At 63.9% G+C, this 26,425-nt stretch overlaps 1 protein-coding gene across 1 annotated transcript; it reads right to left on the bottom strand.

Annotated features, from left to right (window-relative positions):
• Nucleotides 1-1,248: 1,248 nt before the first annotated feature.
• KCNQ4 (potassium voltage-gated channel subfamily Q member 4) lies at nucleotides 1,249-26,057 on the bottom strand. The gene is given in 16 exon segments (XM_040585619.1): nucleotides 1,249-3,349; nucleotides 3,464-3,599; nucleotides 3,795-3,926; nucleotides 4,216-4,318; nucleotides 4,442-4,659; nucleotides 6,233-6,277; nucleotides 8,869-8,957; nucleotides 9,211-9,306; nucleotides 9,465-9,575; nucleotides 9,686-9,811; nucleotides 9,894-10,069; nucleotides 10,181-10,307; nucleotides 11,022-11,112; nucleotides 21,073-21,219; nucleotides 21,221-21,302; nucleotides 26,048-26,057. Coding segments are annotated over 16 exon segments (1,908 nt in total). The 3' UTR covers nucleotides 1,249-3,130.
• Nucleotides 26,058-26,425: the final 368 nt, after the last annotated feature.

Below are 26,425 nucleotides of genomic sequence, written 5' to 3'. Positions count from 1 at the left end.
ACGTGGCTGCGGGCAGCAGCGCCAGGGGCTGGCACGCATGCCTGCCCTGCCCTTGCCACTGCTGCCTACGGCTGCTCTGCGGGGGGGGGGGGGAACAGTTCCCAGCACCCAGGTCCTACTGCACGGAGTCGTGGGAAGAGCCCGGAGCCTGGTGGACTGTCGCTGGATGCCCCACGCACGGGTTCTACTGAGCTGCACACATTGCACCATGCCGCCATCCTGGTGGGGTGCAGAGGGAGCACCCCCGGTGACGTGCAACCCTGTGGCAAGGTGAAGACACCGCTGTTGCAGAGATGCATCCTCCAAACCCACCCTGGAAGTCTGCCCGGCCGGCTGGGAGAGCTGGGGCAGCACTGTGATGGCACAGCTCACCCATGCGCGGCTTTCCAGGTGCTGCCGTGTCCTGGCTCCCCCTTCAAAGCAGCCCCGGGACCATATCCAAGCTGGATCTTGGCACTGGGGGCAGCTGAGGTTCCCCAGGAATCACATGCCAGGCAATCGGTGGGGCCGAGGGACTGGAGTCACCCCAAGACCCCCGTCCCAGCAGGCTGGGACAATTCTGGAGGCAGTGGGGCCGGTGCAGCTGGGCAGTGGGGTGCTGGCCCGGCAGAGCCCGGAGCTCCGGGAAGAGCCAGGAGCCGGTTTGCTGGCAAGATGCAGCCAGGAAAGGCAGGGACTGACCTGCGGCGAGCCCTGGCTTCCTCCTCAGCCAGCACCAGGCAGGGCGGTGCGGAAAGGGCCCCCCCTCCCCCGCCCCCCTGATGTCTGCAGACTGGGGGACGTGTCCCCATGGGGTGCCAGCAAGCAGGGATGGGGTGAAGGCTTTACTGTCCCTTGAGGGGGTTGTGGTCTCTTGGGGAAGGGGGCTCACAGCCTCCCCTCCCCTCGGATGGCCCTGGGACCATCACAGTGTCATCCCCGTTTGGGGACACATCGTGACACTTCTGAAGAAGCAGATGGGACATGACACCCCCCTCCCCCCTGCCAGCCCTGGGCTCTAAAAGCAGGGCACGGGCCCCTCCGCAGTGGCATCAGGCCTGAAGCCCCCAGGCTGGGGAGGGCAATCGAGCCAGAGCTGGGGTCCTGCTCACATTCTGGGGGGCTGCTATGGCTCAAGGGGAGCCTGAGGGGGACGCACACAGGGAGGTGGCCGGACGCCCATGTCCCCTGGCCGCGGCGCTGGGCGGCAGGGCTGGAGTGCCACCTCTCGGGAGAGCCGGGAGAGAGACAGCAGGCAGGCAGGCAGCCTCTACTCCAAATTTTAATGAAACAAATAAGTTAATAATTTAATCAAGTGAGGTAACTAACGCTGGCTGGGCAGGTCTGCGGGGACCAGCCAGCTCCGGGGAGGGTCCTACGGGTTAGTTCCTGTGCGTGGCTGCGGGCAAAGCTGTCGCATGCACCCTCGCCCCCACAGCCGGGCACCCACGGCACCCACGCACCAACCCACCACCTGCCCACCCACGGCACCCAGCCATCCCCTTGCTGCCCCACGGCCGAGCCGGGGGGGGCAGGCACCCCTGGGGCGAGGAGAGGGGACCAGGGTGGTGCAGGAGCAGCAGGGAGGCTGCAAGCGGCTCCGGCATGGCCCGCGCTGGCCACATGCACTAACGAGGCAAGAAAAACGAGCACGACTGGGGGTACCCGCTGCCAGGAGCAGAGGCACAGGGGGGCTTGGGAAAGGGGGTTGCAAATCCCACGATCCGAAGCCCAGAGAGGGGCTGCACTGGCAGTGAGGGGATCGGTGGGTCCCTGCCAGCCCAGGTCAGATCCCGGGGCTGTGACGATGCAGGTGTCACCGCCAAGCCCCACAGGGCACCGGGACCCCCAGGACCCCCGGCTGTGCAGGAGCAGGAGCCAGCCCCAGCTCAGCAAACTTTGGCACTACCACAGTCGCTTCCAGCCTGGCTCAGCCCAGCGCTGTGGGACTGGAGACCAGTCGCAGGGCTGGGGTTGGGGCAGCGAAGGGGAGTGGGACAGCACAGGAGCTGCCATGGCTCTGCTGCAAGTGGCATGCAATGAGGCATGGCCAACACCACTCCGTCCCCACTGGGCAGTCACTCCCTCAAGCCCGGCCCGTGCTCCCTGGACCAGACAGGGGATGGGGAGATGGGGAGGGACAAACTGAGCACCACAGGACCCAGCAGGGAAGAAATCCTCTAAGCAAAAGCGGAGCCTGGGACACAAGAGGGACGCACCTTGGGGACCGCTGTCCCCATTGCCCGTGCCTGCATCCCTCCCTCCTCCACAGCCCCAGCCCAGCCCCTGGGCCACCCTCGTGCAGAGGTTTGTCACCCAGCCCCAAGCTCCCAGGGCACCCAGGTGGGCCCCCATGGGTAGCAGGATCCAGCCCTCGGTGCTGGTAGGGGGGTTTGCTTATTGCCTAAGTCCCCACGGGTTGCTCTTCCCGGGGGTGTTGCATATTAAGACATTATTGCATAAATATATATATATATATTCTATATATATATTGCCCTGGGAGCATGCACGGGCAGGCAGAAGGCTCTGCTGTGCTTCTAGAAGTGCAGGTGCAGCAGCAGCGCTGCGAGCAGGGGAAAAACCCAGGCAAAGGAGGGTGAGGGGGGACAGACCCCCCCCACTCCCCAGCCTGGGGGGCGCCTGCCGCTGCCCTGACCCAGTGCTGTAGCTGAAACCGCACTGGGTCATGCCCCAATGCCCCTGCTCGGCACTGGCAGCGGAGGGGAGAGGAGCCTTGCATAGCTGGCGGTGGCCCCGGCTCGGCTCCGGGGACCCGGCAGGACCCCACTGGGGAGCTGGACAGGTCCTGAGGGCTGGGGCTGGGGGTACGACCCAAACCCCAGGGGATGGGGCCAGCCTGGAGCATCCCCACCATGGCTGGGGAGCACGCAAGGCCCCAGGAATTGGGGGGCTCTCACCCCGCCGGAAGGGCAGGAGCATGGTCTGGCCATGCCGCAGTGCCACGGGCTCCCACCCCAGCCCCAGAGCTGGCATTTCGCTGCAGCCGTGCCCCCCGCAAAGGAAGACTTGGTTCAAGTAACACGGTGAAGGACGTGGCTAGACAGGGGTGGGTGATGCCCTGCTGCCCCCCATCCCAGCATCCCGTCCCACCGGCTGCACGCTGGCAGGATCCGTCCCGCTGCCTCCCCACTCAGTCCATGTTGGCGCTGGCCGACCTGGAGATGTTGAGGGTCTGGGCAGAGACCGAGATGTCCTCGTGGTCCACGGGGCTGTGGTAGTCAGAGGTGATGTCGGGCTCACAGGGCGGCACCTGCACGGCAGCCAGGCTGAAGGAGTTTGTGGAGCCCTTGCGGAGGCACTGGGAGTAGAGCCCGAGCAGCAGGTCCAGCTTGTGCTCGATGGACTGCACCTGCAACGGCGGGCAGGGCTGAGCGGGTCCCCCCCCACGGGACCCGGGGGTCCCCGCTCCCCCATCCCGCAGATGGGACAGTGACACGCTCCCCGAGGGCCGTCCCCTCCTGACCTGCCTCTCCACTTTGACCACACGTCCCATCATGCTGAGCTCGTCCACCAGCTCTGTCTCCAGCGCCGGCTTCTCCCCCTTCTCCCGTATCTTCCTGTCCACAGTCAGGGCCCCCCTGCCCACGATCTGGTCCACGCTGGCAGGGAGGGAAGGGACACAACCTGTCACTCCCAGTGGACCAGACAGCGTGTGAGACCACAAGGGATGGGGACGGGGCTCTGGGAACGTGTCCCACCCGTCGAGATGGGCCAGCACCCATCCCCATAGGCATGGCTAGCAGTGGAAGACCCAGGGTGGCCCAGAGCCCCCCATCACCATCAGGGCAGCTCACCGTGTCTGCAGGCTCTTGATCCTGCCCAGCATGTCCAGGTGGCCAGCTGAGTACTGCTCAATGACATCCTTGACATCGTAGGGTCGCAAGGTCTCCTTGAACTTCCTCTTGGCCACCAGGAACTTCAGGATCCTGCAGGGACACCTGGGCTGGCTGCAGGGCACTGGGAAGACCGGGGTGCCCAGGGGGCTATGCACCCGCAGGGTGAGCAGGGGGTGCGTGCAAAGCACCAGGGTCCGGATCACTGTCCCCATGGGTGGCTGAGCCAGGAGCTGTCCCTTCTCCCTGCCTGGCTCGGCCACCACCATGGGCTGGACTGGGGCTCTCCAGACACATCCACTCATCTCCAAGGGCCAAGAGCTGCAGAGGAGCTGGGGATGGCAGGATGTATGCTGGGGGATGCAGGAGGGGATGATCTCACCTGACAGCTCGGATTAGGGTCTTCACCGGTGGCATGATGTCCTCAAAGGTCAGGTCACAGTGGGAACTCTTCTCCTCACCACTGTCCTCCAGCGGGCAGTCAGCTGTGGGTGCCAAGAGTGGGTAGGCGGTAGAGACTGAGGGCTGTCCCCCTGTGCCCTGCAAAACACCTGCAGCCCCCCAGCATGACCCCCCAGCCAGACCCAGACCCCGCCGACCAGGCTTACCTTCAACCGGGGTCCGTGGCTTGAGCCTCAGGGATGCGCGGAAGCGGGTCCGGTCATTGAAGCTCCAGCTCTTCTGCACCTTGGTGGGGCTGGAGGCCTCGGGGATGTCCTCGGTGCTGGGGGAGCGGTGCAGGGGGGGGGCCAGGTGCTGCCGGCCCCGGCTGCCCTGCCGCTGTGAGCTGCTCAGCCGGATGCGCTCCTTGATGCCCATCTTGTTGCTGTGCGGGAGAGCAGGGTGGGCAGCATCAGAGGCAAGCAGGCTCTGGCGGGGACAGGGATGGGGACAGGGCAGGGAGCAGACCCCCAGTGCGGGCACACACGGTGCCCACCGCAGTGGGGATGAGGACGGGGCTGGCTGTGCCGAGCTCACGGAGAGCCACTGGCATGCAACGGGCATGAGCCAGGCCAGCAGCAGGCGGTACCACGAGCCCCTGCAGGAGCAGCTCTGGGGTTACTCCTTTAAACTTCTTTCCCCCACCCCCTAAGGGCAGAGAAAAGAGGAGACAGACAGACAAGGAGAGCAGGGAGGCAGGTACGGCGGCAGGGAGGACACAGGGTAGAGCCACCGGCACAGCAACCACTGGCCTCACAGGGAACATGGGGCATCCTGGGGCACTCAGACAGGTCCCTTCATCCTCCTCCTCCTCCTCCTCCAGGCTGCACCACCTAACTCAGGCTCACGGAGCAGCCCCCCTCCTGCCCTAACACAAGCTCTGCTCCTGACACCAGCTGCTCCACTGGGTTGGAGGGGGAAACAACAGGCATCGTTTATGTAGGACCTACACAAACCCACCATTTGGTGCTGCCTAACGTGGGGCCACAGCATCCCCGGGACACGCAAGGAGGCCAAGCAGACGCACAGCACCACAAGCAGAGGAAGCCGAAGCGGCAGAGGACACGGAGCAAACCCCACACCTGATGCACAATAGGGTCCCCGAGCCCCCAGTGCTGGGGGGACCCCCCCCAGCTTTCCTGGGCCAGGAGTCACAGGGCAAGGCAGGGGCACAGGCAGGGCACCAGGTGAGGGGGCCCCGGGCAGGCAGGGTGCCACAAGCCCCTGCAGCAGGCACCAGGATGGGGAGGGCTGCATCCCAGGGGATCAGGCTGCAGGACAGACATGGGATGGGGTTTGTCCAGGTGCCTCAGTTTGCCGTTGTTGGATTTGCTGGGCTGGGCTCATCCATGCTGCACAGAGGGGGAAACTGAGGCAGGGGACAGCTGGCTCAGCCCAGGCCATGCGGACCCCCTTGCCCTGTGGGAGGATCACCCTCCAGCCTTCACCCCCTCTGCCCCACAGGCAGCAGGCAGGGACAGGCAGGCGGCCAGGACGCAGTACCTCCGTCTCCACGTGCCCCACATCCGCAAGAGCCTCCTCTTACCACTAAAGATCGGGCTGGAGGGTCAGGGCAGAGACACAGGAGAAAACGAGAGTTAGCCCATGGCTGGGAGGGAGAGGAGCATCCCGGGCCACCATGTCCCCGACCCCCCGGGCATGCCCACACCCCCGTGCATGGGTGCAGGGTCCCTGCCCGCGGCCGGTGAGCATCTCCCGCTGCACCAGCCCTGGCCATGGTCCCCACTTTCGCTGTGGAGGCAAAAAGCACAAGTAAAGTTGTTTGTGTAGGTCCTGCATAAACACTAACACCTGCCCTGTGGAGGGAAGTCCGGTTTCTCAGCGATGGAGCTCCGGAAAAAGCGATTTGGTGATGGCACAGTGCCCAGCAGCTGTGTGCTCTGCAGACCCCCGGCCCCTGCCCGCTCGCTGCGGCCACTGCCGGGGGCGAACGTTACCTGAGGCGTAAGCACTTGTGGGGTGGTACGTCCTCCTCCTTCCAGCTTGGGGGTGAATAGGGGGCACAGAAGGTTTGGGGGTAGGTTGGAAGGATGGAGAGGAGGAGGGTGAGCAGGAGGTAGGTTGGAGGGATGGAGAGGAGGAGGGTGAGCAGGAGAAGGGAGAAGAGAGAGAAGATGAGATGTTATGAGAGCTGATGCTTGTGGAGAAGATGAGGGGAGGCTCAGGCTCCCCATCAGGGTGGGATGGACAGGGGGTTGCAGTCCCTCCCCTGCCAGCTCCTGGCTGTTTACCAGGAAACCAAGCCCAGGCTGGTGCTGCTGCAGGGAGGAGCCCCCCAGGCTCATACTCACCTCGGGGCTGGTGGGGGGAGCAGGTCCCCCTTAGCCTCGCGCCTGCGGCAGGGCAGCCGCAGCCCCACGGCTCGGCACATCCCCTCGCAGCGCCAGACCTCCTGCAGCCCTTTCTCCGGCATCACAGGGGAAACTGAGGCACGATGCCCCGGAGCAGCAGTGCCGCCACTCCCCACCTAACCCTGATGCTGGGGCCCCTGGGCAGCAGACCAGCAGCTGTGTGTGGTGGCATGCTGGCATCTCCAGGATGCTCTTCAGCCAGAGGGACCGGGGACGTGGTGCAGAGCAGCTGCCGCCAGTGGCACAGCAGCCTCGAACCCTCTTGTCTCTTCTCATTGGCACTTGGGCAGCTCAGCATCTCCACTTCCCACTGCAGGCACGGGAAGCCTGTCTCAGGGTGCAGGAACCGGGTTTTGCTCCTTGCCTGGCTCTCCAGCAGGGCCACACAGCTCCAGCCCCACCAGGCTTGCAGCGCTGCTTTTGCAGGGCCACTTTCAGCCACGCTTGGCTACCCCAGGCAAGGTCCCGGCACTGTGGCCGCATCAAAAAGGGCAGCGAGGTGGAGCTGCATGTTGCAAGAGGCTTCAGGATGGTACCACAGACCAGAATCCGTCCACAGGGACCAGGCGGGCCAGCAGCCAGCAGCAGAGCAGGATCAGTGCCCTGGCACAGTGCTGAGTGGGGAGAGGAGCTGGGGGCTGCCCCGCTGGGGTCCAGTCTGGTGGTGATGGGCACCACGGTGGCATCGCAGGTGGACACAGATGAGCAGAGAGAGGACAGAGAGGAGGGAGAATGTGGGGCTGTGGGGCTGCACCCTCCTACCTTTCCCCTGAACAAGCGGCGGGGCTGATGCTTTTCTGGCCAGGGGTGAAGGAGTGATAAGGCGGTGGGGCTCCGTCAGGCAATTTTTTCACCTCTGAATTCCTAAATCCTCCGTTGCGGACTCGGTGTAAATGCTCAAAGATTAGGACCAGCTCTCTGAGGTTGGGGTTAAATAAAAACATGGAGAAATTAAGCTTTCCAAAGCAAATGAGATGAGCAAACCAAGGCTGAGCAGAGCTGGGTCCTCCTCTGTGCAACCAAAGCAAAACAAGAAGGAAAAACCAGCAGGTTTCTTTCGAAAGACAGCTCAACAGCTCCAGCCAGCGCTGCCGGCAGCGGGTGCTGCCGACACCCGGGAGTGATGGTGCTGGGGGCGGCGGTGCTGGGAAAGGGTCCCACAGAAGCTGGCCACCAGTAGAGGGGTTAGACCGTGCTGGGAAGGATGGGTCAGGCCACGGACAGGCAGGACAACCACGCTTGCCACGGGGTGGGGACAGGGGGACCTGCCACCATCTGGTCTGAGGGTCTGGGCACAGCTGGAGCAGCCAGGAGGGGAAAGCTCAGACCCAGCAGGGATGGAGCCTGGCCCTATCTCAGCTCCCTGCTGCAGGAGAGATGGCTCCTAGCACAGCAGGAGGGGTCGGCAGAGCCCCCCCCCGCGATGCCCATGCTGGGGGAGCCCAGCACTGCACTCGGTGACACATGAGCAGCCGGGTCTCCTCAGCCAGGGACCAGAGGGACCCGCTGTTAAGAGCCCTGTCTTTGAAAAAATAAAAGAGTGAAAGAGAACGACGAGTTTGTCACTGCAAAGGAAGACATGGCTGCAGCAGGGGCAGGACACGCAGGCAGAGGCAGGCAGGAGGGCAGGACTGTGGCACACCACGCCACCGGCATGAGGACCACATGGCAAACCCTGGTGTGATGGGAACCAACAAGGCATCCAGAAAAGCTTCCGAGAATCTTCGATCCACCTGTAGCGGCAACATCCCAGAGGCCACAGGAGGGGCAAGCGCTGCAGGGATGGGGCATGGGGCTCCCCACTGGACCCCCCCGCCTGGGTCCATCCTGCCACCGTGCTCAGAGCCGGCTCCTGGCCAGCTGCAGTGCCATCGCCCCAGGCACGAGGTCCCTGCAGCTGGTGGCACCATCATCCTCTTCCCTGCGGCAGTGCTGGAGGAAGGCTATGGATGGGGCGAGAGGGGGCAGGGTGGGATGGGTGGCCGGTGCTGTGGGCTGGGGTGATGGTGAGGATGGAGGAGGGTGTTGGGCATTTTGGCAGATGCTGTGCTGGCGCTCCAGCGTCCCGGGGCTGAGCAGGTCATCCAGGACGCTCAACCCCACTGGGCCCTCAGCGGCTTCACGTGGACCCCCATGGCAGGGGCTGCCCAGACTGCTCGTCAGCCCAGGGCCCCACAAGGACCCCCCAGGACCCCCACAGCCCTCGCCTGCACCTTGCCTACCTGAAGGCGGGCAGGAGGCTGTCGTAGTAACACCACGTGGCTGTCAGGTACGAACGGCTGATGTCCGTCGAGTACAGGCGCCAGGCAGCCTGCAGGGCAGCGAGAGCCCGGAGACATCAGGATTAGCCCCTGGGGGGTCAGGAGGCAAGACAACCCCGCCACACGCTGGCCCTCTCCACCCCCCTTGGCCACCATGGGCAGAGTGTGGCCCAAAGGAGCCAGCTGCCAGATGTGGGGTCAGGCATTTGGGTCCTGCCCGCAGCAGGCAGGGACAGGCAGGCAGGGGGGACAGCGGAGCATCCCTGGGAAGGGATGGGGCAGGAGACGCCAGCCCTGCACTACCTGGATCAGGTTTGCTGCTGGAGACCGTCTCTTCTCAAAGTGTTTCTGCCGATGCTGCTCTTGCACTTTGAGGGCGAAGCCAGAGCCCAGGATGCCCTGGGGACAGGAGGGGACGGGGTCTGTGAGTGCTGGCCACACTGCCACCACCAGCCAGCAGAGACGAGGACCGCCCCACCACAGGGGTGGATTTGGCCCCTTTGCCCCCATTTCCACAGGGCAGGAGGAGCAGGGAGACCCTCCTGGGTCCTACTCACGGCGGGCAGTGCGAAGAAGGAGATGCCGAGCAGGGCGAAGCCAGCCGCCAGCATCCGTCCCAGCCACGTCTGCGGTGTCTTGTCCCCGTAGCCGATGGTGGTGAGGGTGACCTGCCCAGGGGCAGAGCAGGGAGAGGCCTGGAGGGAGCTCCCCCCCCGTGGCCCCATCTCACCCTCCTCGTCCCCTCCCGGGGCTGGGGGGCCACGGTGGCCAAGCTTACCGTGCCCCACCATAGGGAGTCGGCGTAGGTGGCGAACTGGGCATTGGCATCCTTCTCAGCCAGGTAGACAAGGAAGGAGGCGAAGATGAGCACCAGGAAGCCAATGTACCAGGCGGTGATGAGCTCCTGATGGGGCATGGGGGGTGAGAGGGGCTTGGGGAAGCAGGGGGAGGGGGTGGGGGGCCAAGCCAGGACCCCGCATCCTCACCTTGCTGTGGGCATAGACAACAGAGCCCAGCAGCTTCCAGGTGCCGCCGCGACGGTCCATGCGCACCATGCGCAGGATCTGCAGGAAGCGCATGCTGCGCAGTGCCGAGGTGGCGAAGATGTTGCCCTGGGTGCCGGCAGCGATGACAGCCACCGAAGCGATGAAGACGATGAAATCTAGGGGACAGCGAGGGTGAGGGGTATGGGCTTTTCTTTAAGATCTGTGGCATGGGTGACACGGCAAGTCCCCAATCTCCGTGCTCCCCGCAACCCCCCCCCCTCCCATACCTATAACGCAGAAGGGTTTCCTGGCAAAGCGGAAGCGTCCCCTCCAGCCCCGGTAGCGGCAGCAGCAGCCGGCCGCCCAGACGCGGATGATGTACTCCATGCCGAACACCACGATCATGACAAACTCCTGCCGGGGAGGAGAGAAGGGGCAGGAGGGTGAGGCGGGGAGGGCAGGGGCAGGACAGCGCGGGGGACTCAGCTGGGTGGACGGCTTTGGGGTGGGGGTGCAACATGACATTCTGGTGCTGATGATGGTGCAAGGGGGAGCATGGTGTCCCCCCAGGGCCACCGCCCCAACACAGCCCTGGCTGAAGTCAGCCATCCTGGGGGAATCAGGGCAGCGAGACAGGAGCCACAGTCGTCGAGCCTGTCTGAGCAGCCCGGCTCTCCTACCTGTGCCAAGCTCACACCGAGCTGGGTCCTTTTCCTCCGCCGTCAGCATTGTCCTCCTACCTCTCGCACAAACAAGCCCCCGTTCTGCTTACTTGCGGGAAAGTCACAAGGACCTTCCCAAATTAGTCTCCATCACTCGGAAGAACTCCAGCATCAGCTGTTTCTGACAGTTTGGGGGAAAGTTGCCTTTTTTAGCCCCTCCTGCCCTGCCTTTTCCAGTGGCTGTGGTGATGGGCCACCCCGTGCTACGAGGACACCTGCAGCTGCGGGGCCACCCTGAAGCTTCTCCCCAAGGTGCTGGAGAGGCTGCCACCGTTAACACTGACCATCGATAGTGACATCTGGGCTGGGGAAGGGGTCAGAAGGGTTTTTCCCATTATCTTGTCCAAGTTTCTTAAGGTGTAATGTGGGAGGGGGAGTCCCAGTAACAGCCCTGCTCCCCGCTTACCAGGATGAAGAGGCACTCGTTGGCCAGTTTCTGGTGCTCCTGGATGGTGGAGAAGACCGACAGCACCAGGCAGCTGAAGACGAGGAGGAATCTGGAACAAGAGCGTGCTGGCATGGGCACTGGGGCTAGCTGTGGGGGGAGCCCAGCCTGCAGTGGGGCTAGCCGGGGGGAGCCCAGCCTGCAGTGCTGTCTCCCACTCGCAGCCTGACCCCCGCCTGCTGTGGCTGAGCCACTGGGGACACACTTTGCCCCTAGATGGTGGCATGGAGCAGCGTGGGAGTGCGGGAGCTGCTGCCCGTGGGTGTGGGGGCAGGGCTGTCCCCAGAGCCTGCCTGCCCCGAGGCTGCCCATGGCACTGGGATGCCCAGCGCTGGTAGCACCTCCCCGGGCCGGGGCACCGAGCCCATGTGGGACCCCTCCGCTCCCTGCACATCCCTCTGGGCTTTCTGCCCAGCCTCAGGCAGGGCCCGGGGTCACATATTTCCCCCCCAAGCCCCGTGCCCAGAGGGCACATCACTCCCACTGGTCCCCTCAGTGATGGGGACCAGCCCCGCGTGGCACCCATGAGCCAGCCCGGGCTGGTGGCACAGCACGTTCCCGGGCTGCCCACAGGCACCGAGGAGGAGGACCAGGCTCCAGCGGCCATGGGGCTCAGTGCCAGGCTCTGCTGCAGCCCTGCAGCCTCTGCCCGGGTAAAACAACTGCTAATTAAAGGCAGGGAGCGAGACAGAGGGTCCCATACTGCAGCAGGGTGCTGCTCCTGCTGCAGAAAGGGGACCAGAACTTCTCCTGAGTGTCCCCAGCATCACCACCACCGTGGGGACCTGCTGGGGACACAGGAGCCACTTGGGAACAGCCGACCCGGGGGAGAGTTAACAGGGAGATGCTCTGGGGCTACTTGTCCCCAGAGATGGATTAAAACACGAGGGGCTTTGGCCCATTTAAAATAAGGAGGGGGGGGGAAAAATAGAAGCTGAAGCAAATGAAACTCCAAAAATACATTTTTTCCCCTGATCCAGCGATTCTAAAAATGGAAAGCGGAGGGCTTGTGCCACCGGCCCACGTGATGGTGTGCAAAGGGCCACTGCTCCGCCAGAGCCAGCTCTGTACCAGCACAGGGGGTCCGGGCACCCACAGCCCCACGGGCACTGCGGCCCCACCGCGCCGCGGGGAGGCACCACGGGGGCAGCCAGGCTGAGGCCAGCAGTGTGAGCGAGGTGGCCCAGGCACTCTGTCCCTGAGCTGGTGGGCACCCATCTGACTCCCCCAGCACCATCCCCCCATGGGGAGCAATGCCTGAGGGACCTGTCAGTGATGCTCCAGAGAGCCGGGGGGGCTCAGCTTGGGAGATGCTGCCTAATACCTGCTTGGAAGGACTTTCCCGTCTCTTCTTGTGGCTGATGCAGAACTGTACCAGCCGAACCGGCTGTTCAGGCTGGCCGAGGAGTGAAACCAGAGCTGACCCGCAGGGAGGCACTGGGTGATGCAGGGCAGAGGGGATGATGCTCTGTGCCCTCTGCAGAACCACCTGGCACAGACCCTGAGTGCTGGGGGTGGGGGGAGCTGAGGGTCCCCACAAGGCTGAGCATGGCCCAGGGCCACACGAACCCACCCACTGAACCCACAGTTTGTGCTGTGTAGGGCTGGGGGCTCTGCAGCCCTGATCATGGCATGGGGGGACTGCCAAGTCCCACAGTGGGGCAAGGCAGATAGCACCCAGCCTAAAGGGGACAGGTAGGTCCCCTTCCCCAAAACTGCTGGGAGGGGAAACTGGACATGGGACTGATGGCAGACAAACCCCAGGGAATGGGAGAGGGGCTGGATCCAGTGCAGGGAGAAGGGAGAACCGGAGCCACACGCCACATGCCAGCTACAAGAATGAAGGGGCCGGGGGTGTTGCAGCCTCGCCACAGCCGTGCCCTCGCTGCGGAGGATGATGCTCCTCTCCCAGGCACTCCCCATCTTCAAGGCAGAAAGCTGGAGCCAGTTCCTTCTCCCTCTGAATTATTAATCAAGCCCCTTTCCTCCAACACAGCAGTTCTGCCATTAACTCCTCCAGCACAGCTGGCAGCACAGCCGGGCACAGCGGTACCCCCATCCTGCCCGTACCAGTACGGAGCAGGCACCGAGCAGGTCACCGGCCTCCTGGCCACAGCCTTGGCCTGAGGAGCAAAACAAGACCTGGTGGAGCAGCCCAGGGCAGAGCCCTTCTGCTTCGTGCATCATCGGCAATAAAGATTATACAATCAGGATTTAGCAGGCAATTACACGGGCAGCGAAGCACAAAGCAGAGGAGAAGGCAGAAACCTCCCAGCCTGCTAAGATTTGTGCCTCTCGCTCCGTCCAAGGAGCGGGGAGGGGGATCTGTGGTGCCTGGGCACACACTGTTCCCGTGGGGACACGCTGTGGGTGGCCCTGCCTCGAGCAGCAACAAGTCTCGGTGCCTCTGCACCCAGCCGGAGCCCCACTCGTCACCCGTCCCCACAGCAGCACTGCCAGCAACGTCGCTGCTCAGTAAAGCTGTGCCACTGGGGCGGCGATGGAAACCTGCACCCCTGGGGTGGGTACGCCTCCCGCCAGAAATCCCACAGGATTTGGTGAAGGATATGGGCATGCGAGGCCCCATAGGGCTGGCTGGGAGAGAAACTTTCTGGGAACACATCACCTGCTAGGAATTAACTTGTAAAGCCTTGGGCAAACGCCCCGTCCGGCTGCCGGCAGTGCCTAAGCGGCTTAGGGAAAGGGTCAGATGCCTGAAGGCAGCTCAACCAGCCAGGATCCAGCCATCCCCCGCCCCCCCCAGTCCTCCCTCTGGGGCACAAATACTGCTCTCAGCAGCTCTGCCCCGCACCAAGGGCTCAGCCACCCTCCATCACACACTGCCTGGTGCTGGCAGTGCCAGGCTCCCCACCGGCGCACTCCCCCCGAAATCACTGTGCTTCCCACCCACCAAGTGGGGCCAATAAAAAAAAAAGGGGGAGGGGGAGTGCTGCCAGGGAAAATGGGGATGGGGCGGAGATGGTGGGGCAGGAGCCTTGCTGCCTCCCCGCTCCCCTGCACCAGGGTCCTGCAGGATGGAGGGAGCAGATGCTGTTGTTGCTGAGCTGGTGCATCAGCTCTCCCCAAGAAACTTGCCATCGCCAGCCCCCACCAGCTGGCAGCCCCCTCCCCGAGGGGCTCCCACCGTGGCCCACACACCTCGCTGCCTACACACATCCCTGCGCCAGAGGGGACGTGCCACCGGCAGCCTGGGCACAGGGACGGGACCCCTCCGGCTGCTCTCACCCCTGCAGAAGCAAAGCCTGCCCGCAGGAACACGCCTCCCCAAAATGATAATTAAAACCCGGCGGGGGGTCCGGCTCGGAGAAGGCAAATCTCCTCACATTAATCTTCATTAGAGCGGACTTTGCCATATGCTCCTGCCCGCACCGGCAGCACGGTGCCGGTGGAGGAACAGGTGAGCCGGGAAAGCTGCTGAGCTTGGGGAAAGTGGGGCCAGGTCAGTGAGGAGTGGTGCTGGGCAAGGGGGCAGCAGACAGCACCCAGTGCCCACCTGAACACCCCTGGGCAAACGGGCTGCACCCCGGTATAGCCCGGGCAAAGCCGTGGCATCCCGGAGCAGATGGGACAGTGATGCTCAGAGCCCGCGCGGTGGGGTGGCTGCATCCCCCAGCCCCAGCAAGCAGCCGGTGTCCAGGGTCCAAAGTGGGGTTGACGCTGGGCACCCCCGTGCCCTGGCAGGGCTGGCCCCTCACTCGCTTTGCTCCCCCCCTGCGAGGAAGCCCCAGGCTGGGGGCGCAGCCTTGCGCTGCCAGCCCGGCAATAACTCAGCGGAAGGAAAATAGCACACGCTGTACGATAAACAGCTGAGCCAGGGGACGAGCGAGCAAACAGCCTCCGCCGAGCGGCACGGCTGCCTTCCCCTGCCAAGGCTGGCCCCAGCACGGCGCTGGGCAGCGCTGGGTGCCCAGCCAGGCTGTACCCCCAAGCTGTGCCACCGTGGGAAATGGCTGTTTGGACCAAAACTGCCCAAGCCCAGCTCTGGTGGGGATGGGGACAGGGATGGGGACAGTGCTTCGCTCTCCAGCAGCGAGGTTCAGCTCCTCGAGCGCTGTCTGCAGCTGTATAAACAGCATGTCTTATAAATCCCCTGTCCCTCGCCCCAGCAACCCTTTAGGAGAGGTGGAGCAGGCAGCCTGTCTGCTCCGGGGGATATAAATAACCGGGGTGTAGTGGGCCTGTTTGCGTCCGTAACCATGGCAGGGTCCATCCTGCACTGTGCTTCTGCCTACAGCGCAAAAGAGCAGAGAAGCAGAAAAGCACCCAGCGTTTCCCCATGGTCAGGGAAACCAGATCTGGAGCCAGGAGCCAGCCAAGCCCCACCGGCACCGCAGACCCCAGCATGCGCTCAGAGCCCGGCCACGACCTGGTTGTCAGCACCAGGAGAGGAAAGGTGCTGCTGTGAGAGCCCTCCTCGCCCTCAGACCCGGGGGTCCTGGGGGGATGAAGGCAGGACAGGGTGTTCCCGGCACCTTGACACAGGCTAAAAGCAGGGCTGGGATGAGGAGCCTGCCTGCAGGCTGCACACCTCCTCGGTGGCACCCACGGCACGGACCCAGCAGCACCCACTGCAGCAGCTCCAGATGACATGCCGCAGCGCACAGGAGCCGATGGCCCCAACAGCTTTGTGCTTCGGTGAGCAGGAGCCAAAACCTGCAGCCAGCATCACCCATCACCCTTGCGCTGCATGTGCCCGCACCCCCGTGCCACCCACTGCCCCCCAGCACCCTGGCCCCGCAGTCCCCATGGGGAGCACGGTCACAAGGCTCCTGCGGAGGCTGCCAAGATGCTCACACGGAGCTGCCGAGATAGTTTTGCTCTTGAATCATCTGGCAAAGAGCTGGCTTAAGGGAGTGGGAAAAGAAAACCAGCGTGTTTTCAGATGGACCCGATGGGCCTTGCACCCCAGGAGAGGGATCAGGGCTGTTCCCACCCTCCAGCACTTGGGGACTCCCCAGGGGACCAGGGATCTTTGGGGCACAGGGACACAAGTGGCCTCAAGAAGCTGAGGCAGGCTGAGACCCCAAATGCGTTGCACAGGGGGCAGAAGCACCCACAGGCAGAGGGGACAGGTCTGGGTGCTCACTCGGCCCCACTCCAGCCCTCGCCCCCAGGATTGCTGCTTGGAGGGAACAAATAACCAAAATCTCTCCAGGGTGACCGAGCATCACCCCTGCACCCCCCAGCAGTGGGGCTTCCCCCCATCCTCACCATCGGGGCTGGCCAGTCTCAGGCACTCAAACTGGCACCTCCTGCTCTGGGCTGGGGTGGGGGTCCAATGGGACCAGCAAGAGAGGAGAGGAGGAAAAAAAAAATAAAAGAAGAAAAATCAATGTACAGTTTCATGTTGCGCCAAAGTTGCTTAATTTTATGCCCCGGTGACACCACATCAGACTGGGGAAACTGCTGTGCCGGCTTCTCTTCCCACTGGCATTTCCCCCAAATGCAGCTCCCGTTTCAAGCCTGGGCAAGGTGAGGGGGGCAGCCCCGGGAGCAGAGCCCCCCTGCTCGAAGGGCATGGCTCCAGTGGGCACAGGCTCCCCGGCCCTTTTTATCCTGGCCATGTAGATAGGAAGCCACCCCATCCCCTGTGGGAGATGCCAGCGACAGCAAATTAAGACTCCGGAGCTTAATAGAAGAGGTTTTTCCCAAGCAAGGGTAATGCAGGGGATGAAGCAATTTCCCTGCAAACCCCCGGGGCTCCAGCCCATCGAATGGCCCCGGTGGGATGGCCAGGGCTTGGGCTGGAGCTGCTGCAGGCGCTGACCCCAGCACGGCGGGGAAATCGCTTTCCCGCTTGCCAAGCGGTGATGGAGGGATGCGGGGAGATCGGGGAGCACAGGAGAGCCACCTGCGCCACAGCAGGGCCGGGATGCAGCAGGGGTCCTGAGCCATCCTGCCCACCACCTGAACAGGACCTGAGCACAGAGGAGTGCCGGGAGAGCCCAGCTGTCAGCAGCCTGGTCCCTGGCCAGCAGCTGGCCGGTGCACGGGGGGGGGGGACCCGCCAACTGCTGCCCTGTGCCCATCACCCCCTCAGCATCCCGCTGCCCCGAGCCAGCAGGGATTTCCCACGGCCCTGCGGCGCCTGGCCAGAGCCAGGGAGAGCCCGTCCCTGGCATCGCTCACCCAGTGCCAGGGCTGCTGCGGGGCACTGCCAGGAGCTGCCACCCCTCTGCCCCCACAACGGACACGGGGACCCAACGCACGGCAAGGGATGGGCACCCCCCTGAGCCCTGCACTCCCCTCTCCGCCTCACCCCAGGCAGGTGGAGGGTGATGCTTTCACAAGGCAAATAAAACCTCAGCAGCACCTAATGGGGTGCTGCCAACGGCAGCAGGCAGGGGAGGCAGCTGGCTGGCCCGGCACGGGGACTGCTGGTTCAGGGAGGGGGTTGTAGGATGCTACCGGTGCTGTCGGCTCAGTCTTCCCTAATTTGCTCCAGGTCAGACTGTTCCTTATTAAAGCGTTCCTCTAGGAAATGGAAAAGAGCTGAGCTGAGCTTCTGGCACACCCAGGAGCTCCATAACCACTGACACAAGGTCCCAGAGCCCGGCTTCCATGGAGGCAGCAGCACCGAGAGCCACTGGCCATGTGCGACGGGGGGGCTGGCAGATGGGGAGAGGGTGCCAGCGAGCCCGGCTGCAGGGACAAGCCACAAAGAAGCCAGGAACAGCTGGAACTGGGAGCCTGGCCGGTGGAGCTCCAGGCTGCAGGAGACCCCTCAGGTGACAGGGAACGTGGCCACAGGGCCAGGCTGGCAGCGATGCCCACGCCAAGGGCAGAAGCCCACAGCAGCTCTGCCCAGAGCGCGGCTATCACCGACAGCCGCACACGACAAAAAGCAGGAGCTGGGTATGAGAGCAGCCTTCCCATTTGCTTAAGGGGAGATGGGAAAATGAAATATTTATTTTGCCTTCTGGTTCTAAAGCCTTTAAGTTAACGCTCTGGTCACACTCCCAGATTTGCTCTGTAAGCTCCAGGGCTAGAAATTCTCATTTCAAGAGGGCAAGGCAGAGCTTTGCAAGCCCGGCGAGCCAGCTGAGCCCAAGCGCGTGCCTCCACGGCCCTGCCACGGTCAGCACGGGGTTGGAGAGGACGGGGCCGGCCAGCCACCACCGCACAGCTCAGCCCCAGCTTTACACCCACACAGGCACCCACCCTCACACCGTCCCCTTCCTGCAAACGGGAGCTGGAGCACGGGATCCTGCAGGGACACCCAGCACGGGGGGCTCGAGGGATCTTGGCAGAGCCCAGCGGCAGCCCCAAGCCCCCCCCAGCCCATCGGGCAGGGCTGCAGGCAGATGCCTGGCACGGCTCAGGGTCAGTGGTGCAGCCACCAAAGCATCCTGCAAGGTGGAACAGCACCAGCCCAGCCCCGAGCAGGTGCGGGGGGCAGGATGCTATTTGGGATAAATTTGCCGACAGAAAGATTGAACTTGTCCAATAAACGGTATCAGCTCAGCCCAGCTACGTGCTCCCCGACACTGACTGCTCAGGGGAGGGAAGCGCCTCGCTTCTCAGCAGGTATTTCAATTTTAGCAGTTTTCAGCCCTGTCTCGGAGCCAGGGCTGCTCGGGGGGAGGCAGCACGCAGCCGTGACTCAGTCCTGTGACCAGCACTGCCCCAACATTGGGCCATGGGCTCCATCTCCCCCCTGCCTCCATCTCCTCCCCAAACAGGGGTAACACCTTCCTCCTCTTTTTTTTTTAAAACCCCCTCAGGTATTGAGGCACATGAATCATCCCCAAGAACTTCACTACCCCAGCACTGCAACAGCTTAGCGGCTCCCATCTGCTGCAGGAGAGGAAAATAAAACCCACCAAACGCAACTTGGAAGAAGCCAGAAATTCGCAATATTTACAGGAAAGTCCGCACAGAACAGCCATCCACACCTTGCACCCACTGCAGCATCTCCCCACAGGATGCAGGGGGTCCCTGGCAGGACTGCCTGTCTTGTAGCACACCTCAGCCGTCAAACTAAGCCAGCAAGCGAACATTAAACGCTTAATTAAGATGATTTGCTCCTGCTACCGACTGCTGTGCATCTTGCCCACGCAGGGCAAAGCCCAGCTCCTGAGAGCTGGGGAGGGAACTGGGGCTCGGTGGGCTCCGCAAGGGGAGCTGCTTGGTCCGATGCGGTTGTTTCTGGGGCAAAACGTGTGCAGGTCTGGAGGAAGAATTGGTGGAGGACACTCGGGCGCACGCGTCTCAGCCGTGGGACGAGTAGGGGCATCTCTCTTCCAGCACCTGGCTAGTGCCTATGCAAAAAAGCCTGATCCCCCTCCCCTAGCAGGAGGTTTTGGCTGCCATCACCAATTCCTTGCAGGAAAAGCTCTTTCGAGGGCAGTATTTGCAGCGTAGGTATTATTGCCGAAGCACACTGCGGAGGTGTCGCAGGCGTTACAAATGGGCCTCGGGCTCCTCTCCCAGCTCCCCTGGGAGCTCAGGTGCCCTCTTATCCAGTGACAAATTCATCCTGCCACCTCAATGTGCTAACTTAGGCAAGACCCACTTTCCTGTCTCTTAACGAGCTCTAGCTCACACACCCCACTAACAACTCAGCACCGCATTACCGCTCCCGAGTGCGGAGAGAGAGGCAGGTTTTTGGCTCACGCTCTCGGTGAGGGTCTGTGCCCAGCACGGTGGGGCACGGTGCACACGCCTGGCACACACGGGGCAGAAAAAAGAACCTCCTTCCCCATGGCTGCAGCCGGCCAGGGAGCGGTGGTGTCCCAGCTGTCCCAGCCGCACAGCTGGAGCAGAGTGGGGGTCCTGGGTTGGGGTACCCAGAACAACCCCCCAGCACGGAGCCTCCCTCTCTCCCTGCAGCCCCCGGGGTGCGTTACGGGCACCGCAGCCCCGTTACAGCCCTCCCAGCAAACAACCCCCGGGGGCTGGATTTGTTCTCCTCAGCCTTCAGCTGAGCCCGCACGTCTTGGAGAAGCTTCCGCTTTGCAGAAGCCATGGGATGCCCAGGCCTGGCGAGGAGAGCCGGAGCAGCACCGCGCTGCCTAGAGAACCGCAGTGAGCCAGGGCAGGGAGCAGACACGCACCTGGGAGCATCCCCAGCTCCATCGCTGGAGAGGGATGTGGTAGATCTGGGCATCGACAGCAGCCGTGACCCAGGAACGGGCACAGCTCCCAGGGTACAGCTGCCGGCTTGCACAAGAACACCCACTCCCCACTTTCTTTCCCCCATCCCATCCAGGTGTGGCTCCGGGGGTGCTGGGCTGGCACTCCTGCTGCGTCCCTCCACTGCTACAGGTACAGCACAGGATAGGGTCCCCGTCACCCCTGCAGGGCTCCCCACAGGCTCTCAGAGACCCCCGCTGCACCCCAGGCCCACACAGTGAGGGGCTGTGCCATGTCCTGTGCCAGGCTCCTTGCCGGTGCCATGGGCAAGGGCTCACTGGCCCTGGGCCACCCCGGGACCCTGTCCCATCCCCCGGGGACACGCTCAGCCTCCTCGCACCGCAGCCTGGCGTGAATCCGCCACCGGACTCAGCCCCCGATGCTCGCCAGCCCCCCGCCACTCGCCAGATGGGAGCTCCCTGCTTGCCAGCCCCACAGGGTCACTTGCCAGCCCCACGGGGTCACTTGCCAGCCCCACGGGGTCACTTGCCAGCCCCGGGCTCCGCCGCTCGCCAGCCCCCCGGGGCCCCCCACTCGCCGGCCACTGGTCCCGCCGGCCGCCAGCCCCCCGGGGCCGGTCGCCAGCCCCGGGCTCCGCCGCTCGCCCCCGCAACGCGCTGCTCCTATCGCACCGGCCCCGCTGCCGGGACCGGCCCCGCCGCAATCGCCCCCCGCCAACCCCTCAGGGAGAAACTTCCCCGGTGGAGCCCGGGCTCGCCCCGAGGGGGGCTGCCCCGCGGGTCCCCGCTGCTCCCCGCGCCCTCCCCCCGCTCCGGCGGGCACCGGCAGCGCCCGGCCCCCGCCCGCCCCCCCCGGCCCCCCCGCAGCAGCCGCCCCCCGCGCCCCCGGTACTCACATGAAGACGTGGTAGACGAAGGCCCACCCGCGGGGCCGCTCCAGCACGTTGTAGAGGCAGTTCTGCAGGCGGCGGCGGCAGCAGCGCGGCGGCCCGGCGGGGCGGGCGGCGGCCCCGGGACGCGGCCCCGCCAGCAGCCCCCGGCGACGGGGCGGGGGGGGTCCCGCCGGGCGGCTCCGCGCCCTCGGTGCGCACCGCCGTCAGCGCCGCCGCCATGGCCCGGCGCCCCCCTCAGCGCTCCGCCGCCCGCCGCATGGCCCCGCCGCCGCGGGACCCCCGGGCCCGCTCCCCGCTGCCACCTGCCTTTAGCTGCCCGCCGCCGCCGCCGGGCCCTCCCCCGCCGCCGCCCCGCCGGGGCCGGCCCGCCCCGCCGTACCTGGCCCCCGCCCCCGGGGCTCCGCCGGGGTGGGAGCCGGGCACGCACACGCGCCCGTAGCAGCCCCCGGGGGGTGGAGGGGCAGGGGTGCCGGCTGCCCCGCCGTCAGCCCCCGGCCCGGCTCGGGGGGTCTTCCCCACCAGGTCCCTGGGGACCGGGAGCTCCCGCTGCGCACAGCAGCGGGCAGAGAGTGCCCGGACCATGGGCTGTGCAGCATCCCACAGGCGAGCATCCCGGGTCACGGGGTGTGCAGCATCCCACAGGTGAGCATCCTGGACCACGGGGTGTGGAGCATCCTGCAAGCGAGCGTCCCAAACCACGGGTACAGAGCATCCCACGAGCAAACATCTCAAACCATGGGGTACAGAGCACCCTGCCAGTGACCATCCCGAACGACAGACAGGGCATCCCGCCAGCAAGCATCCCAAACCACAGAGTATGGAGCATCCCGCCAGCAAGCATCCCAAACCACAGAGTATGGAGCATCCCACGAGTGAGCATCTCAAACCATGGGGTACAGAGCATCCCGCCAGCGAGCATCCCGAACCACAGACAGGGCATCCCGCCAGCAAACATCCCAAACCACAGACAGGGCATCCCGCCAGCAAGCATCCCAAACCACAGAGACAGGGCATCCCACAAGTGAGCATCCCGAACCACAGAGGACGGAGCATCCCGCGAACGAGCATCCCAAACCACAGACGGAGCATCCCATGAGTGAGCATCCTGAACCGCGGGGTATGGAGCATCCTGGGCACAAGCCTCCCAGACCTCACAGGATCGAGCATCTCTGGAGCTGCCCCCGGCCACCAGGCTCGCAGCATCCCAGGCACGAGCTTCCCAAGGCAGCCAGCACCAAGCCTGCCAGGCTGCCTGGCAGCGAGCACCGCAGGGCAGGGCATCCCCCCTTCCCCGCCCTTGCTCTAGGTCTAGGAACTGTTGGAGGCACCCGGGTGTAGAGGAACACCAAATACCTACAGAGAGGCTTCACGTTGCTTGGGAAGGACATATCCTCATCCTCCCCACCCCAGGCCAGGAGCCTGTTCCCCCTGGCGTCCCTGCAGCAGCCAGAGCTCACCCCACCCGCACCTATCCATCCTTTGCAGACTCAGCTTTGAGCCAGGCTCCAACTGTTTCCCAACCAACACCCACAGCCATTTGCTCTTCCACCTTATTGCCCTGGGCTCCCACTAACAGATGGGGAAACTGAGGCACGCTGCTGGGCATCCCCTTTCCAAGCAAGGGGCAGCGGTTCCCCGTCCCAGCTGTATCCACACGGTCTCCACAGCTTTGCAGAAGCTGGGTCCCCCCACCCCACACAGGTGCCCAGGGCCTGTGCTCATGGAGAGGAGAGCAAGTTAAAGGCTTTGGCCAGTGAATTATTTAACGTGGTGGTTGGAGATCCTGGCACCGGCGCGGGCCCTCGTGAGCACTGCGGTATTTGGTAGGTCTCAGGAAACACACACAATAAATAGACGATCGTAGTTACTGGGGCACGGGGGAAATGGTGCTGGTAAAACCCACCCCAGGAACCAGCCTGCAAACCCCCGCTCCGAGGACGCCTCTCCCTCCCACCCCCACGCAGACCTCATGGCAGCGAGATGGGGCCGAGAGCCGTGTCCGTGGAGGCTGAAATCCTCTAAACCCAAACCAAATTCTCCCCAGTGAATCCGCGGTGTCTCCTCCACGCTCCCCTCCAGCTCTCACCCCTTTGGGTCCCTTTGACCGCACTCCCCAGGGGGATGCAGCCCCTGGAGCATGGCCCCAGCTGTGCACAGGGTCCCCCCCGCACATCTCGCCCCCCCGACAGATGCTCCCTGCAGCCGAGGCGCTGCGGCCTCGACCTTCATCTGGCTGCCCTTTGGTTCGGCGTATTCCCCTCGCTTGCATGGTTTAGGTTTCACCTGGCGATTGATTGATTAAAGCCTCCGAGCTGCGGAGGGGGCAGGGTCAAGGTGACCTGGAAAGGACTTTGCCCAAGGTGGGCGCTGGCTGGAGAGGAGCTGGGGGAGGTGGGCAGTTGTCTTATTCCTGCTGCTGCTTCGCAGCTGGATGGGCAACATCCAGCCTGATGTCCTGGGTTTGCCAAGGAAGCATCGGCTGAGCTGTTTGTAAGTGAAGAACTGCTGATTTTTTTAAAACAAAGACGTCACTTCTCTAAATTGTTTGCTGGAATCAGCGAGCTGCTAATAAATTAGGGGAGAAGGTGTGCTCCCCGCCCCCCCCCCCCCCCCAGTTACTCTCACTTTCTGGCCTCCTGCAGTTTTGCTGGTGCAGGTTGGACCCCCAGCAGCCCCCCGGTAGCGTGTAAGATTTTGCAAGGCTGCAGGCACAGACCAGTGATGCTGGTTGCTCCAGGCTGGGCTGAATGCCCGGGGGTGGCTTAACGGGGACACGGAGCTGGCACCGAGCTGGCGTTGTGGGTCACCACATGTGGGGAAGGGGCAGGTCCCATCACCTGCCCCCCTCCCCCCAGACACTGGGAACCTCTATCGATCCTGGAGTTGGGAGGTTTTGGGATGGAGCCAGGGAGTCTGAATCAACACGGTACCGACCCACCCGTCAGAACCAGCGGAGGTTTATGGGAAGTCGTCCCGGGTTCTGCTGGCTTTGCCCCCCACCTGCCTGGCCATGGGGGTCCCGCAGAGCCGCTCGTGTCCTCCAGCCCTGATTTTTTTTTATCCTTTAAAGATATTCCTTTAAAGAGGATTTCCGAGGCCGGGTGATGGTGAGGCCTGTGTGCTTGGAGCCGGCTGCCCTCTTGGGATTGCAGCTCAAGTTCCTGGCACGGATGGGAGGCTGGGATTTGCATCTACAGGATTTCCAGTAAGTTTTGCAGCCCTGGTATGCAGCCCAGGGCTGGGGGCTGAGGAGAGGGGCAGGCAGGACCGGGGGGAGCCAACACTCCTCCCCGGGCACCAGGACCGGAGCAAAATCCCAGCCTGGCTGCCTGGATGGGGGGATGCTGGGGAGTCCTGGGCAGAACTAAGGGTGGCATTGGTCAGGGAAGATGCAAGCAGCCCCCTCTGTGCGAGGGAGCCTGGGTGGCCAGGACAGGCAAAGCTAGGGGCCGGTGGCCTCAGCGGACCCAGGGCTGGCATTACTCCAGTAGCAGGGCAAGCACTGGGGACAGCCGGCAGCGCCGGCAGCGGAGCAGGCAGCATCGCGGGGAACAGTTTCCTTGGCTCAGAAAGCAGGTAGCCCAGGCTTTGTTGCAGCAGGTCCGTGGCTGCCAAGGGGTGGTGAGGGCCAGCAACATAATTCGTGCTTGGCACCTTCTGTGTGGGAGCAGAGGCCAGACATTTCCATTTGCAGCCGATGGGCGACCTTAGAGTTGAGAAAGCGTCGGGGCCATTTCCTTGGCTCAGAAAGCAGGTAGCCCAAGCTTTGTTGCAGCAGGTCCGTGGCTGCCAAAGGCTGGTGAGGGCCAGCAGCAGAACTCCTGGCGCCTTCTGCGTAGGAGCAGAGGCTGGACGTTTGCATTTGCAACCACTGGCATCCGTCAGAGCTCAGAAAGTGCTGGAGCCATTTCCTCGGCTTGGCAAGCAGGTAGCCCAAGCCCTGTTGAGGTCGATCTGTGGTGGCCAAGGGCTGGTGAGGGCCAGCAGCAAAAGTCCTGCCTGGTTCTTTCCCTGCGGGAGCAGAGGTCAAACACTTGCATTTGCCGCTGAGGGCCTGAGAGAGCCGGGAACACATGGGAGAGCGCTGCGGAGCACCTGCTTCTGCTGGAGGGTTGGCCTTGGCCCAGGGCAATTAGCTCCTGGCCTCGCTGCTCACGAACAAGTGGCTGGGACACCCCGTCCTGGCTTCGGAGGGCTGGCTCCCTCCCTCCCGCTGCGATGGGGAACCCTCCGGGCCAGGGGCTGGGGGGCTGTTCAGCCCCAAAGCCAGGGCAAGCCCCCTGCCCGGGTCCCAGCGCTGCTGCGTGGCTGTGTCGGCGCTGGCCTGCCCGAAGGCTGAGCTCGGAGCTGGGGCGCATCCCAGAGCAGCCCCCCGGGAGGAACAGGAGTGCTTCCACCTCGCTCTGCCGTGACGCTGCTTGTTGCAGGGAGTGCGACGGGGCAGGGACTCGGCTCCTTTTCCCGGCTCCAAAGGTGAGGAATGAAGAACAGACGAAGACTTCAAGAGAGCTTTGCACCCCTGGGCTCTCCAGCGCTGGCTCGGCAGCCTCAGGGCGGTTGGCAGCCACATCCCTCCAGCAGCGTGGGGTCCCTGTGAAGATGGAGAGTCCCGCAGGGGCGGCAGCTTTTCCCTGAGGAAACACGGTTTGCTGGGGCTGGCTGCGGGCAGCGGACACAGAGCCCACGCGAGGAGGGGCTGCTTCACCTGAGCCCCTTTCCCTACGTGCCCAGTGGCTCCCACACCCGGTGGCCCTCAGGGCTCCTGGTCCCCACGACAGCAGCGTGGGGGGCTGGATGCAGCAGCCCCCCGGGAAGGGCAGCTGTCAGCAGCACACCCCGCAGTGACTGAGCATCAGCAGCCACCGCTCGCCCAAACGGGAGGAGAAACGGGATCTCCAACCGCTCCTTGGGAGGAAAGCGCTGCTTCGCCATCACCCCTCATCCCCCGGGTCCCCGAAGGTGCGATGGGCTCTGTCACCTTCGTACATCGTACAAAGCCTGGGGGCACTCACTGAGCTGCCCACAGAGGGTCCGGCGTTCCCCCCCAGTGGGTGCCATGGCTCACCCAGCCTCTCGGGGAATGCGGCACCGCTCGGTTTGTCCTCACGCTCCCTTGGAAGATCAAATGAAGGCGCGTGTCCTTATCCGGAGGATTTGGCTCTCATTAACACCCCAGGTTTATCGCACCTGTGACCAACAAACTTCAGCTCTTCAAAAAGCCTTCCTGTTCGAGGCAGCTAGGGTGCTCCTCTGGCACCGCAGGCAGCGTCCACCGCAGGCAGCGTCTTATCTCCATTATTAGTTAAATATTAACACAATCAGCTTCAGTATTAATGTCTGTTACGTTCCCACACTC

Source organism: Falco naumanni, chromosome 3 (genome assembly GCF_017639655.2).
Source record: "Falco naumanni isolate bFalNau1 chromosome 3, bFalNau1.pat, whole genome shotgun sequence".
Taxonomy (NCBI): Eukaryota; Metazoa; Chordata; class Aves; order Falconiformes; family Falconidae; genus Falco; species Falco naumanni.
The sequence above is the reverse complement of the archived record's forward strand: the minus strand, read 5'-3'. Positions and strand labels throughout refer to the sequence as shown.